The sequence below is a fragment of the Salminus brasiliensis genome, chromosome 5, assembly GCF_030463535.1.
Source record: "Salminus brasiliensis chromosome 5, fSalBra1.hap2, whole genome shotgun sequence".
Lineage (NCBI taxonomy): Eukaryota > Metazoa > Chordata > Actinopteri > Characiformes > Bryconidae > Salminus > Salminus brasiliensis.
In genome coordinates, this window is record NC_132882.1 from 41,698,732 (window position 1) to 41,715,611 (window position 16,880).

Consider the following 16,880-nt stretch of genomic DNA (forward strand, 5'->3'; position numbering starts at 1 on the left):
CGGGACTGGGATAAGAACCAGCGATCCTCCAGTGATAGTGACAGTGCCTTATTCCGGCCCCATAAACTTTCTTTTAAATCAGTTTTAATCGAATAACAGACATAATAATACAACTGTGGTGTGATCGCAACAGTACACTCATTGCCGTGCTGTGCTCATCTACAACCACTGCAGTATCTCACTTAGCCCCCTCTCTCGTGTAATATTGCATAATTACTTCATAAAAAGCCATCCTGTTGCGTGGTCATAATAAAAATGCTGACAGCATCTGTAGAGAAGATCAGTTAAAAGCAAAAGAAAAGAGAAAATAACTTTTTGACCTGAGATGCTGCCACAAAGGAAGGAGAGGGGCAGAGGAAGGGTAAGATGTACCTGATGCGAGTGAGAAGACACCTGCTGGATCAGTGTGGACATGCAGAGAGATGTGAGAGCAGTCTAGAACTGACAGAAGGTTTCCGCTCCCTCGCTGTGAGGGTGTGTCCGCGTCAGAGCGAAGGTCGTGATGCATATCAGGGTCAGTGTGTGCCTGAGGGTGCGTGTCAGAGGTCTCCCGAGTCCCCCACATGGCCACAGGAAGGTCTATCGTCTCCCCAATTCGACAATCTCTCTGCTGGGGCTTCAGCTGTAAGCGGGCAGGCCTCACAATCAGCACCTATACACACAAATATTAGCAGGCTTGTTTATTTTCACAAGGGGGCGCTATTAGTACATTTTGTGTGTCTGTGTGTGGATTGCATGACTGACACTGTGCATCCCACATCCCACAGGCCTCACCCACATCTAGCTTCTGTACAAGAGGGTGCTATTAGCACTCAAATAGCGCTTTGGTGCTTCAAATCAATAACACTGCACATCACTGTTTTTTTACCTTACCTTTATAAGCTGACCTAGTTTCTAAAGAACAAAAATGGCTGCTTTACTCAAACATGCTGGAACAACGAATATTACATGCTAATATTAAAAGCCTGTTAAAGCATTTATGCAGATTTGCCCTCATGTTTGCAAATGTTAGTATTAATACGTCAGCTCTACAAGATCTACTCCTCTACAAGATCTCCCAAATCATAGCATTATCACTCATTAAGAGTACATTCAATATGGAGGCAGTTTATTTGGTCTAAATTTGATAAAAACAACAGAATATAACCTTTAATTTTAAGTGATTATATGAAATTACATTTTTTATTACATTTTAATTTTCTATGAAAAGCTACTGTCATGTGCGGAGCCGCCGCCAGCTGAACGAAACCTTTACAGCACTCTCCCGCTGTCCAAGGTGCTGACAGCCCAGCCCCGTTGATCAGCACCACTGTTTTGGACACCTGACTCAGCATGCCTGCTTGCCGTTGACGAGCACACCTGGATGAGCTCACTCACGGCTCAAGGACCACCATAAAAGCCCTGCTGGAGGAGCAGCAACTGTGTTTTTTTCCAGCTACCTGCTCAACCACGTCCCAGTGTTCTGATCTCCACACTTGCCCCATGGCCAGTTCTGCACCTAGTATAATGGCTGCCTCCCCCTCTTTTGAGTTTTGCCCCCTTTTCTGACCTTGTGGCTTATAAAAAATTTCCCCTACAGGGTGGTTTCTATTAAACCACAACTGCTTCTGGTACATAGCCCAGCCCATTGACGACAGTTACACCCTAACTCACAGAAATAAAACATTTTTATATATATATATAATATATATAAATTATATATATATTATAAGACAGTATACATTGATATTATTTAAATACAATTACACTGTCATTTGGTTTATGCAAATACATAAATAAATTACATACTAAAAATGATAAATAATAAGTAATAAGTACGTGCTTTTGTTGTCACCAGCAATAAAAGCAACTTTTAAAGGCTGACTTATTATTAGCCTAACTCAAGAATACAGTATAAATGTCCAAACATTTTGGTCATGTGAAAACATAAGGACACCCCAACATATGGACATTTGATCTTTATGTGAATAATATTGGGGGGTGAAGGTAATATAACTAAAAAATTAAAAATAATTTATAAAATGTAATTAAATTGTATAATGTTAATTAATAGAAACACAATTTTCTGGTGAGAACATCCCCACATTTACTACTACTTAAAACGTCTAAAATTGGAATCAGGGACCCCAGCTCCAAGTGGATCAGCAGTGTAATGTGCTGCCACAATGGCTGGGGGTCTCGAGTTCGAATCCCGAGCCATGCTGCTTTGCCATCGGCAACCAGAGTCTCTACCGTCATCACTGTTGAAAATGTTGGCCAGCACAGGCATCTGTTAGTTGGTGTGATGGAGCTGGGGACCTGACGCTTTCCTGAAGAGACGTGTTAAATCCTTACCCTCCGAATGATGGGAGCATTGCTAGTGCTGGGGGGAGCTAGAAACAGGTTCATTTGCAGTACCAAATAGGGAGCAAATGATTAGAACATTGTGGTATCATCAAGGAACACTCTAAGGCCTTCAGAAATATATGCAGATGAGTCTGGGAAGTGGAACAACTGCGCCCTAGCAAGTTTAGACCAAGAGCAGACTGGAAGATGCGTCAAGATGTCTCCTACAATCCTAAAATGTCATCCTGGGACCTACAGGGAGCTCTCGCCACAGTTGATGTCAAAGTACAGCATCTACCAACAGAAAGAGACTGCAAGTTCAATTGTCACGGGAGGTGTGCAGGAAGGAAAGCCTTACTGTCAAAAAAACCTAAGGTTTGCCAAATAACACCCATACAGACCAGACCAGGACTTGTGGAGAAATGTGTGCTTGTGCTTTGGCTAGATGAATGAATCCAACCTTGACCAACCCAAGACAAAGGTTTCAATGGGATGTCCTAGTTTTTTTACTGTCCTCTTTTACAGAGACTTACTTACTTTCAGTTCTAGAACAACACACAAGAGGTACCTAATCAAAGCCTGCTGGAGCCTCAGTTTAATAGAGCCAGGTGTTTAAGATTAGGGTTGGACCTGCAGCAGGGCTTATCTCTCCAGGAGCAGGGTTGCAACTCCTGATATAACAAGTAAATTACTGTGCTACTGTCATCAGGATGTTCAAATAATGCTCCCTTGTTGATTCAAGCCTTCCAAATGGGACATGGATAACAGCCAAACCACTACAGAGACCTCAGAAGTGCCACTCTCCACATTCTGTGTCTGTCTTTTCAGGTGTGTGTGTTTTTTTTACCCATCCAAATGCTTTGTGAAGTGGGTTTCTGGCATCCGAAGCTTCAATGCGAGCTTGGCCTCTCTTTTTTCCTGCAAGCACCGTGCCGTTTACTGTCACTGCTGCAACTTCGCTATCGGATACGCCCCAGTTTACAGCGCCGCTACCTCCGCGTACCTGCAAACACAGAGACACAAAAAATGCAGCCGCACATAGATACACACATAAGCACACACTGGTGGTGTAAATACAGTGCATGCCACTGTATTTATAACCACACTGTCATATTACCCACCCTTTTACACAAAGAGTACACAAAGTCAAGGAAACCTCAAGTGTCCCATACCTGCAGCTTGTACTGGTAGAGCTCATTTCGGGGTGACCAGGGAAACACCAGGGTAGACGGCAACAGGGTGAGGGGTTCATAGATCTCCACCTCCTGCCGCACTCTGATTGGTGGAATGAGGGGTTCTACTTCACCGTCCTATGATGACAAAAGATTTATATTACGATTGGAATATAGTGCCAAGCATTGGACCAAGCAAAGGACCCACCGTCTACATTTATCTTGCCTTTTACTGCTGAATGTTTTTCCTTAAGGTCCTCTTACACCATTTATGTGTTTTATGTACCAAAACAGTTATACCTACTTTTATTTAATTTTTTTTCTAATTTATTTGTCAAATTTCCCCCTTTTTTTCTCCAAATTTAATACTGCCTATTAACCCACCAGTTGAGCAAATTGAGTCAACATCCACAGTGCAGGTCACCTTTTAGCAGTAATCTCTCCACCAAACTGCAAATATGTTTCCTGCAGCTGCAAATAGGATTTGAACAAGGTTGAGGAGAAAATCTGGTCCATTCCTCCCTGCAAATGTTTTTCAGTTTAGAAATATTTATGGGATGCCTTGTGCGCACAGCACTCATGCCACAGGTCATGCCACAGCATCTCGATAGGGTTAAGGTCAGGAATCTGACTTATCTATTCCAAAACACAAATAATATTTTTTCCACCATTCTTTAGTTGATTTGCTTGTGTGTTTTGGGTCACTGTCTTGTTGCACAACCCAGCGTCTCGTTACCTCTTCAGGTCATTGACTGCTGCCCTTCTATTCTCCTGTATTAAAATGTGTATGTTTACTCAAGGTGGTAAGGTATGTTTACTTTTTTCTAATTTATTTGTCAAAATTTCCCCCTTTTTTCCTCCAAATTTATTACTGCCTATTAACCCACCAGTTCGTAGCTCCCCCTAGCACTAGCAACGCTCCTGACACTAAGGGTAAGGACTAAATGTATCTCCTCTGACTGCCATCAATATGGCATCGGATATAAGATAAACAAGCTCTGTTCTGATTGGCTGTCCTGCATTGTGTTTGTCTGTAGCAGCTGAGGATAGAGTCCATTAACGTTGCCTAGAGGAAGCCAGAGGATACATCGCCTTAGCAAACCTAAGGATCGGAAGTGGATTGGAACCTTAAAATGTAAAAATCTAAATATGGATTTAGTTTACATTAGGGATGTCCCGATCTGAACCAGTGACTGGGGATCGGGACATCCCTAATGTAAACTGAATCTATATTTAGATTTTTACTGATAATATTTAATCAATGATCAAAACTTGATACATAAAAAACATTAAGACACTAAAGTCAGAAAATGGCCACTATGTAGCCTCTAAAGTTGAATGAAGAAGTGAGAAAGAAGCGTAGAGCGGCGGGATTGTGTCTATGCATTATATCTGTAGAAGGAACAGTCACAGATGTACTGATAAAACTGTGTGCGTTCGTGTGTGTTACTTGGGTAAACAGGCCAGACAGCGTGGCGAGGATTGAGGTGCGTCCTGCCGCGTGCGTCTGCACCAGGTGGCTGGAGAGATTAGGGGAAGAGTTCAGGATGGCAAATTTGTCACACAGCTCCACTGCCATCATCACATTCTGCAGAGAGAGAGAGCAAGAGAGAGAGAGAGAGGAGGAGGAGAGGAGGCAGGTGAAGATATTCACATGGAGGAAAAAAAGACAGCAGGCCACACACAGATGCCGGCCAGTGCGTCAGTGCTATCTGTCCTTGGGGAATAAATGCTGCTGCTTTTCCTTAAGTTGTTTCAGCTTGTTGAAGAAAGGGGCTGGTTTGCTTGCCACTAAACGGTAGATTGAGCTTTTTAAAGCATCTAAATCATAAAATATGAACTGTTTGCTACACCTTTCATAACACCCTAGTTAAAATAACGGTATGTGCATCAGAAATATAAAAACCCAGGTTATTTTAGGCACCGATAAAATCACATACACGCCAGTATCGCATTTGATGACATTTGGAATCTGGAAACTTCTGATATCATTGCTCGACACAACTTTGCTAATGCTAATGACTTTCAATGTGTCCAACATCTCAATCTGTCAAATCTCTGCTCTGCTAGAGCTGCTCTGGTCAACCGTAAGTGCTGCTATTGCACAGTGGAGTCAAGTCAAGTCAAGTCAAGTCAAATTTATTTGTATAGCGCTTTTTACAACTGTTGTCGTCACAAAGCAGCTTTACATAATTAGTACTTAATACAGACAGAGAAGAAAGAAGAAATAACATGAAGGATCAAAGACCCCCCATGAGCAAGCCAACGGCGACAGTGGCAAGGAAAAACTCCCTCAGAGCTGGAGGAAGAAACTTTGGGAGGAAACAAGACTCACAAGGGGGACCCATCCTCCTCTGGTCAGAACTATTTATTCATTAATGATAAAAATTACCAAAGCAGATACAACAGACAGTTAATAGTGGAGCTCAGATGTGAAGCCGTAAGTCAGACAATCTCCCAGAAAAAGGAACGTCAACTTCTCAACGTCAACATACAGCGCTACTGTGAATCACTGATAGTTTGCATTATAGCCGTGTTGTAGTTTTAAGGGTTGAGAAAAGCCGCACCTGTGACAGATGAACCACATGGCCTGCGCTGTCGTGAACGTGAACCTCCAAATGATACTGTCGCCCAGTCTCCAACACCCATCTGTCTTCTTCCTCTTTTATACTCAGAGCTGTAACAAACACAAACACATAAACACACACATTACTAATAAAATGTGGTCTGATTATTTTCTAAGTCGCAATTATTAATACACACTCAGTTGTTCTTTTCATGTCTTTTATTGAGCAAACTGAGTCAACATCCACAGTGCAGGCTAGAAAAAGTAAGTGAACCCTTAAGCCTATAGATCCACCTTTTAGGAGTAATCTCTCCACCAAACTGCAAATACGTTTCCTGAAGCTGCAAATAGGATTTGAACAACGTTGAGGAGAAAATCTGGACCATTTTTCCCTGCAAATGTTTTTCAATTCAGAAATATTTATGGGATGCCTTGTGCGCACAGCTCTCTTGCCACAGGTCATGCTACAGCATCTCGATAGGGCTAAGGTCAGGAATCTGACTTATCTATCCTAAAACACAAATAATATTTTTCTCGTATTTTTAGTTGATTTGCCAGCGTCTCGTTACCTTTTCAGGTCATGGACCGCTGCCTTTCTGTATGAAAATGTTCTGTGGATGTTTACTCATGGTGCGCAATATATAAGACATGGATGTTTGTGGGGTATTAGTTTAATTAGACTGTGTTAGTCTATTAAAAAAAAAAATCTTCTAGAATATCCTAAAGTTTGTGTCTGCAACAGTCTCGTCTGCTGAAGCCGTTTAACTTTCGGCTGCTGAAAAGCAGGAGTCTGCTGCTAATGTGTTTACCGGCAGACAGATCTGAACATGCCTCAGGTGTGCTTTAAACTGAGTGCAGTGGTGGGTGTGCAGGTGCACGAGGGTCAACTCACCCAGGTAGGTGGGCTCCACCACGTGCACATTAGAGCGAGGGAGGTGGGACACTGACTCATGCTGCACACCTGGGTCATCGCTTAGTTCAGGAACGCACAAAACAACACACTCACTACCTCAGCAGCGTTTGGACAACTGCAGTTTTTTTTTTAGTATGTGTGCGTTTGGACACTGTGTGTTGAATTGGACGAATTAAATGTTGAACGTGGACCTTTAACATGCTTCTGTAGTGGTTCAATAGAAGACTATCTATTAACTATAATAATAAATTAATATCATTTGAGCAGTCCTTCAAAAAAGGTCATTATAATAACTATAATAATAAAATAATTATAATTAAGAAAAAGATAAAATATTCACAAAGACATTTGCAATTATATAAAAACATTGCTGTAACTGTAAAAACCTGTAAACAAAAAAAAAGTCTGCTGCAAGCTATTCATAAAGTTACGGTGCTCTGCTGTCCTTTTACTGTGCCCTGCTGTCTTCGTCCTTGTTGGGTGTAGGGGGAAGGATACTTTGATGCATGAGGGTTACGGTAGCACGACCCAGCTGCAGGCCAGTCACACTGACTGTCTCCTGATCAACTCTGACAACGTCACCGTCACTGTCTCCAGTGTATCCTTCGACAGCCAGCATATAACCGTCTTCAGACAGAGGGACCTCTGCAAGGGCACAGAAAAGACCATGTTCATGCATGAGTGAGTGAGACTTCAGCAGAAGTGCTGCTATGTGTGCGACTCCTAGGTAGGAGTGAAAGTGTGTGTGTGTGTGTCTGTGGTGGTGGAATATGTCAAAAAATAATATACAGCATTTACTAATGTCACTGCAATTTACATCCCAAACTGTAAATACAGATATCAGGCAATATGTTCACTTCCAGTAAGTTCAGACATACCCACTCATAAAAACCTTCCTTTTAGATTCTTCAAAGTAGCCCTCAACCCTGCCTAGATGTGGTCTGCACTCCTGACAGTTCCTCAAGATTTACGAGGAACCACCTGGGATGTTTTTCCAACAGGCTTGAAAAAGATCTACTTATGTTGGGACCCAGTTGGCACCTAAAAGAACTACTTATTAAATCTACTTACTGGAAAAAAAAAGTCTAATTTTGGAAATTAGATCATCCAGAGCATCTTATTCCCCGAGTAAATTGCCACCCAGTCTGACCTGCTGGAAGATTGCCCGCTGAGGTCCCCTCTACCAGCTGCCACCTACCAGTCCGACCAGCAAGCCCCTCCATCCACCACCACCCATACCAGACCAGCGGCACACCCTCCTACCACTGCTACCTGTCTAATGACCATGTTAAACCTAAATGGACTCTTAACTATTAATATTAAGGTAAAGGTAAAGGTGCACGTATTTGTCACTGTACAGTGTACAGCGAAATGTGTCCTCCGCATTTAACCCATCTGGTAGTGAACACACACTCACACACACACGTGTTAGGGGCAGTGAGTACACACACACACCCAGAGCGGTGGGCAGCCAACTCCAGCGCCCGGGGAGCAGAGAGGGTAAAGGGCCTTGCTCAAGGGCCCAACAGTGGCAGCTTGCCGAGCGCGGGAATCGAACCCACAACCCTGTTATCGACAGCCCGGAGCTCTAACCGCTGAGCCACCACTGCCCCACCACTATTAACTATCATTACTCTCATTACCATCACTGACATGACTATATTAAGTTCTACTACACCATGATTAATATATTATGATTATGATCAGAGCAGTTTAACAGTATAGATGGGTTTCTTTTTTGTCTCTGTCTTTAACTAATTACTAATTATGTAAAGCTGCTTTGTGATGACAACAGTTGTAAAAATCGATATACAAATAAATTTGACTTGACTTGACTTATGCTCAGGAATCTTTTTTTTCTTATAATATCTCAGTTTTTAAATAAAGTGTAATAGACCCTCTGAGCTCAACATTAGCGACGCTGTGTTAAAAATGCTAATTAAACCCGCTAATACATCACTAGGCTCTGTAAAATGAGAGACCTACGAGAGGAAGTTTGGGTCAAACAAGATTGATTAATTTACGTTTACAAAAGGTTAACACGGTCATGGTTCCAGATTAATTTCACACCTTAATGTTGACAGAACTAATATATACATATTTTTAGTATGTTGTGAATAAATTAATACTATGTTTGTGTGTACCGTCGTCTGCCTTTTGCTGTGCACTCCGCACACTGTATTTGATGGTTGAACCCACGAGAAGGTAGATGTCATCAGCTGGACTCAGATAAAGTCTATCTATCACATATAAACTCACGCTGGCTTCTGTTACCTGCTAAACACACACACATACACATTTAAAATTGCTTTTAGAAATGGAATCATGGTCAATATAATTAGGCTTTTTTTTACAATAATTAAATAATGTTTTTAATGTTAAAGTGGAGTGAGCGAACATCCCCTGGAGTTATATGGAGTTAGCTAAATCCATCACTAAAAACTGGAAGAAATATGGCATGCCGTTCTTACACACTGAGTGCTTCACGGTGGGGATGGTGGGTTTGAGGTGATGTACAGTGTTGACCAAAAAGCTTCATTTTGGTCTCATCTACAGGTGACTTGGAGAACTGCAGTGGGGAGCTAACTCTCTTTGTCGTTCTCATAAAAAGCTCTGACTGTTTAAGAACCCAGACAATAGTTGCAGAGTCTCTCCTATCTCAGCTGCTGAAGCTTTTAAGCTTTTCCTTCAGAGCAGACATAGGTGTCTTGGTGGCCTCCCTCACTAGCCTCCTTATTGTCACTCAGTTGTTTAGGACGGCCTGCGGATTTACACATGTGCCAAATTCCTTGCATTATTTACTGATGGATTTAGCTGAACTCCAGGGGAGATGGCTGATTTTTTTGTATCCATCCTCTGACATATGCTCTTCAATACGTTTTTCTCTGAGCTGCGTGGAGTGTTCTTTTGTCTTCATAGTGTCTTCATTTGTAGCCAGGATAACTGATCAACCAGTGACTGGACCTTTTAGACAAGTGTCCTTATACTACAGTCACTTGAGGCACATTCACTGCACTCAGGTGATCTCCATCTCACTAACTGTGGGACTACTAGCACCAATATCAGACCTCTGTTAAATTTGGTCCGTCACTTTAAAGGGGGTCAATATTTATGTAATCACTTAATATAATTTTTGTAAATTCTTATTAAAAAACCAAACTACACTGACCAACATTTCATTTCTAAAAGCAAACATAAAGGGAATTATCAGGATCACCAGGGTGTAAAGGCTGCAATTCAACTGCACTGATTTTAAATGGTTAAATTCAAACAGATTACAGTCAGCTATAATAATATCCAGCAAGGAATGTTAATAATTCAATTCTCTGGTTATCTGCAAACATAAAAGTAGCCCCCAAATATTTTTTTTATAATCTACACAATATTCCAGTACTTTGCAAATCATATTTGTCATCATATACTGCCATCACTTTCTTTTTTTTGCATCTGTACCTTATGCTCAGGGTGTGAGAGGGACACTCGTACTCTTATAGACCCGCTGCGCGCACCCTGCAGCATCACCCTATCCCCCCAGTGACCAGCCTCTTCCAGAGACAGGATGTGAGGGAAAGCGACGTATCCGGTGTCTGAGAAACGTACAAACCTAAATGACAAAAAACAAGAAGGCTTTATGTCACCTCTCACATATTGTTTCCTCTCTTATTTATCAAATTCTCTTTGATTTAATTCATTCTTTTCAAAGTAGCTCAACACCTGACAACAAGCTCTAAAATCAAGCAGACAAGACTATACATTCATTTATTTTTAGGACTAGTCATACTATTCATTTTAAGAGTTTAGAAAAGAAGGGGTAATAAACTAAACACATGTGGAAACACTAATAAGTATGAGAGTCTAGGGCGGAGACATGGGAGGAGACAGGAGCCAGGACAGGAAAAGGCAACATTAGTGAGGGTACATGATCCATACATAACCATTCAACTACAACTGACATAAAGCTACGCAGACACTTATAAAGGCTTATTATTCAAGGCTGAATTTCTCAGGTTTCACTTCTTGGACGCCTCCACAAGTCAGATTTCCTACTTGGAATAGTCAGGAGAGCCTCACCAACCCTCCAAGAATAGTAAAAGCAGTAGCGTTATACAGTTTATCAGCACTTTTATCTATCTGCGTCTAATTAAATCAGTAATAAACACACAGTACTGTCCACTCTTTATCCATGGACGTGTTTCCATGGTGTTTCTATGGGCAAAATACCATATATAATGCATTGTTACCAACTGCTATACAACAGCTAGCTAACAACGCTAACCTGAGACATAAAAAGTGGGACATATCTTGGTTAGATTTGCCATAAAAACTGGCTAAAGGATTGTCAAACTCTGAAGTCTTTAGCGAACAGTTTGTTTGGGAATGCTTTGAACTTTATCTGGAAGACAGTCTCCTCGGGTGTGACATCATTTCCAGCTCCAACTACCGAGGTAAATGGAAAGGAGCATAAGCCTTATAACTGTGTTTATACTACATGTGTCATAGAGTGTGTATTCGTCCTAAACCAGCACAGCGCAGAATGTGTGGTAGCATGTGTGCGAATACTGATGAGCGTATGAATGAAAGCTGATTGGCGTCTGACTATGGCGAGTGCAAATGACACACAGGAGTTATAAGTTCTTTCAAATTAGCAAAAATGTGTTTTCTCATTTTTATGTTTAGATGTTTTATATTAAATGTGTTTTTATTTTTCTATTTATTTTGAGCTTTGGACTTTTTTTCGGCTCAATTGTAGACAACTGAGATCCAGTTGTCATAAAAGACTTATTTAGGTGCCATGTTGCCTTATAAACACTGCTTTTCAGTGTTACTCCTTTTTTAAGTGTAGCGTGGGAAGCCAGCCTGACATTAAACAGCCTCCATCTGCTGTACCTGGTGTAAGGGGGAAAATTTGAAAGATTGATTTTTGGCTGAATCACCACCTGAATCTGGGTGAAAAATGCCCCTCTGGCACCCAATTTGTTCTTCACTTTCATTCCATCATTCTCTCTCTCACCTCGCTATGTCTCCTGTACCTTCCTCCTTTAACAGCTGCCAGTTGAATTCCAGCCCAGCCAGACTGCTGAAAGTGTTTCCTGTCAAATGTAACGTGAGATCAGAACAAAGCACCTGAAGAACACTGCAGACTTTTGAGAGGAGATAACATGGGCAATTCCAGTGCATTTTATAACGGTGAGCACCTCCTGAGTCCATGGCTTGCACGGTTAACAGTAACGGCGGGTCGTCGGTAGAGAGGTGTCTGGATGTAGTGACTATCCGAATGCTCTGGATACGATCCGTGATGACATCACAGCGCAAAGTGTATCCAGTCACTGAAATGGAGAGATTGTGTCATACTTTTTTTTATAACATGACATAAACCACCTATATTCTGTTAGAACACGACCAACACCACCTTTATTCTGTTATAACACGACCAACACCACCTATATTCTGTTATAACTCGACCAACACCACCTATATTCTGTTACAACTCGACCACCACCACCTTAATTCTGTTATAACATTACCAACACCACCTATATTCTGTTATGATACCACAAACACCACTTTTCTTCTGTTATAACACGACCAACACCACCTATATTCTGTTATAACTCGACCAACACCACCTACATTCTGTTACAACTCGACCAACACCACCTATATTCTGTTACAACTCGACCACCACCACCTTTATTCTGTTATAACATGACCAACACCACCTATATTCTGTTATGATACCACAAACACCACTTTTCTTCTGTTATAACACCACAAACACCACCTTTATTCTGTTATTACACCACCTTTTATGCTGTAATAACACCACAAGCACCACATTTTATGCTGTAAGAAACACAACACCACCTTTATTCTGTTATAACACCACCTTTATTCTGTTATAACACCATAAGCACCACCTTATTCTGTTATAACACCACCTTTATTCTGTAGTAACACCACAAACACCACCTTTATTCTGTTATAACACCATAAGCACCACCTTATTCGGTTATGACACCACCTTTATTCTGTAGTAACACCACAAACACAACCTTTATTCTGTTATAACACCACCTTTATTCTGTTATAACACCATAAGCACCACCTTATTCTGTTATAATACCGCCTTTATTCTGTAGTAACACCACAAACACCATCTTATTCTGTTATAATACCGCCTTTATTCTGTAGTAACAACACAAACACCACCTTTATTCTGTTATAACACCACCTTTATTCTGTTATAACACCATAAGCACCACCTTATTCTGTTATAACACCACCTTTATTCTGTAGTAACACCACAAACACCACCTTTATTCTGTTATAACACCATAAGCACCACCTTATTCTGTTATAATACCACCTTTATTCCGTAATAACACCACAAACGCCACCTTTATTCTGATCCAACACCACAAAAACCACTTTTATGACATTATAACATGGCATACATCTCCTGTATTCTGTTATAACACGACCAACACCACCTACATTCTGTTATAACACACCATTGTTTTAACATGGCAACGTCCTCTGCGCTCACCAGGGTCCTCTGCCAGTATGACGGCAGCTCTACGGCTCTGGGGCGTGTGTGGGGAGGACAGGGCAGACACCAAGGCATACTGACTGCAGGAGGAGATGGGCAGCAATGTAGGAGGACTGGACGAGGACATGGGGTACACCTTAACGGCCTCAGGCTTAGAGGACAGCCTAAATCCATACAAAGGGTGAAAGGGTTAGCCTACCAAAAATACATTCGACACTAACACTTCTACTAAAAAACATGAACCATTTAATTATCCTGATTAAACTCTCTCCAGGTCAGGCTGATGATTTGTCCTGAACAATGAAGTAAAGAAATAAAGAAAAGAGAAAGATGAGCCAGCCACCGAAGCCTCCTCTCTGGAGGGCTCGGAGCACCTTTCAGGCCTCAGACCTGAGATCCATCACCAAGAGGGCCTGCACCGAAGCTGTGGAGGCACCACGAAACTGTGACAAACAGTGAAGAACGAGACCCACATGTCTACGAGATAGGCCTGGTGGGGCCCTGCATCTTCTCTGACAGAGTGCTCCTCTGACCACAGTCCTGAAGACTTTCATGCCCCAGATGAACCTTTATGGGTTCAAGAAGGTCTGCTTAAGGGACAGATGGCTCTGAATCAGCATGATCGACTCTGGATCTAGAGGACCTGTGTTTATTATCTAGTGGCTGGATTCTGGGCCTCCAGGACCATGACTAGGACAGAGTGCACCCTAATCACCTCAGGCCTAGAGGACAGCCTAGCTAGCTGAATTCATACAAAGCGTGAAAGGGTTAGCTAGACCACCTGAAATTAGACCACCTGAAACTAAAGTGACAGTCCTGGCAAAGGTTTGACTCACTAAATAATTAAAAGCACCCCTTTATGTGTTAAGGTAGGACACATACCATGAGTAGCAGCCTTTCTCTGCCCTCAGTGTGAAGTTCACAGGCTCATGAGTGGTGTGGGGCAAGAGGAGGCCTAACACGTTAAGTCTGGTAGACTGACTCGCTAAAACCAACAAACTTATTATAAAAACACTTAAAACTACTGACTGCATTTCTAAACAATGCGTTTATTTCGCTCACAGCTCGTACAAGCTAGCTAGCTATCTAATTACATAGCCAGCATTAGCTAAAGTAGCTAGCTAGCTAGATAGCTAACGCTAACGCTAACGTCCACAACTAACGGCAGTAGCACTAACGTAGTGCTAGCTATGCTAGTTAGCTTAGCTTGCGCTACGTTAAAAATGTAGCTAAAATAATACATTTTACATTGAAAGTGTTGACAATTTGCAGTTAATTAAAATAAAATAAAATAATAAAAAACATTAGACATTGTAGACAGTAGCTTGGTCAGTAAGGTAGGGCTTAATTGTTTTGCTGGCTGTTGCTTTTTAAAAGTGCTACTAGCTAACTAGCTAGCTAGCTAACTGTCAGCTAGCTAAGTCGGACTAACGGCCCTCCAAACGTTAGATATAACCTATTTTTCTGATTTCGAAATTCCTCACTACGAACAAAACTGCGCGGATGATATTTAATAAACCCGTTAAGGACAGATTTGTGTGCCTGTGCTAATCCGTGTTATACTGTAAAATCACGAAGCTGAGGCTGAACCCTTCGAATTCTCCGTTCCACCTTAAATGGTGCGGCAGTCCGTTAGGTCTGGTTTAGGCGCCACAGCGAAGCTAAAGCGCGAACAGCGGCAGCATTTAAGGTGGAACGAGTAATTCGAGGAAGGACCTGGCAAACAAGGCCAGTCTGAACTACGTTGCTTAAAACACAGTCCGAATATTTTAAATATATTTATGATATTTGAAAAATGAGCTTTTGAAAAGTGTTAAGAAGAGTTTAAAGTCAAACATACACCAGAATATAAGTCAATAATATGTTTTAAACGAAAGGAAAAGGGACAGGGACTAAAGGAAAGGACTAATTGGGTTCAGCTGTAATGAAACATGAACTGCACATTAAAATAGTTTGAAAAGTATGCTTTAAAATATTAAGGCATACTAATTTCTTATATATTATATATATATATATATAAGACATGGAAAACCTAATGTATACAGTTCTTCATAAAAACGTATAAAAAAAGCCAAATAACCCTTTTCAGTTTTGATCTTTTTGAGTTTATCATTTTGTCAGTTGCCATTATCATTTATCTGTCATTAAATAACCTCTAGTTAAAAACATGAACTGTGTAAATATCTGATTAAACTCTCTCTCTACAGGACGAGGGTCCACCTTGATGCCACGCTGATCACAGGAAAGCTGGAGAACTACTGAATGGGACTGTTGGGGGATCTACATCTTCAGCCTTAGTCGACGTGGGTTGAAAATCTTCGGCAGCACAGTCCTGAAGAGCGTTAAGCTTTACCACTTCAAGAAGGTCTTCTAGGAGGACGCGAGGGACTCTGCATCCCAGGTAAGATGACCCTGAATAAGTAGTATCGATTCCAGATCCAGTTTGCTGATTTCCCAGTTCAGTGTACCAGAGTCTGGGCCTTCAGGAGCAGAACTGATGACCCCTGGCATCATTGAATTGTGTTCAAGTCAAGTGGGTTTTATTGTCATTTCAACTACATACAGAGTACACAGTGAAACGAAACAACGTTCCTCCAGGAGCATGGTGCGACATAGACACAGTGCATACAGAACACAAGTGCAACACAATGCAAGTGCGGACAGACAACACAACACAATACAGACAGAGAATAATAAATAATTAGGGGTAGTGTGCAAATTATGCAGTGTGCAATAAATATTGAGTCCAGTGAGGTAGTAAAGTTACTCGTGCAAAATGCTTCCCATATTGTCTGGGGTAAATGGTAAGTAAGAGAGAGAGAGTGTGTGTGTGTGTGCATGGAACAGAAAAAAAAAACATCAGTTCAGTCTCTGGAGTTGAGAAGTCTGATGGCTTAGGGGAAGAAGCTGTTGCAGAGTCTGGTCGTGTTGGATCGGATGCTGCGGTACCTTCTTCCTGATGGCAGGAGGGAGAACAGTCTGTGTGAAGGGTGGGTGGAGTCATCCACAATGCTGGTTGCTTTGCGGATGCAGCGGGTGGTGTAAATGTCCAAGACGGAGGGGAGAGAGACTCCGAGTGATCCTCTCAGCTGTCCTCACAATGCATTAGAGGGTCTTGCGGTCAGAGGCTGTGCAGGTCCCAAACCAGGCAGTGATGCAGCTGCTCAGGATGCTCTCTATGGGCCCTCTGTAAAAGAGGGTGAGGATGGGTGGAGGGAGACAGGCCTTTCTCAGCTTCTGGAGGAAGTAGAGACGCTGCTGGGCTTTCTAGGCTGTAGAGCTGGTGTTCAGGGACCAGGTGAGGTTCTCCGCTAGGTGGACACCAAGGAACTTGGTGCTCTTAACGTTCTCCAC

General features: G+C 41.8%; 1 protein-coding gene across 1 annotated transcript in view; it reads right to left on the reverse strand.

Moving 5' to 3' along the window:
- LOC140556651 (nuclear pore membrane glycoprotein 210-like) overlaps positions 1-5,076 on the reverse strand; it is a 32,324-nt gene extending 27,248 nt beyond the window's left edge. The window contains exons 1-4 of the mRNA XM_072680726.1: positions 4,948-5,076; positions 3,498-3,635; positions 3,173-3,328; positions 373-652 (exon numbers count right to left, since the gene is read on the reverse strand). Coding sequence (XP_072536827.1) covers positions 373-652; positions 3,173-3,328; positions 3,498-3,635; positions 4,948-5,076 — 703 coding nt within the window. The remainder of the gene's footprint in view (positions 1-372; positions 653-3,172; positions 3,329-3,497; positions 3,636-4,947) is intronic.
- Positions 5,077-16,880: the final 11,804 nt, after the last annotated feature.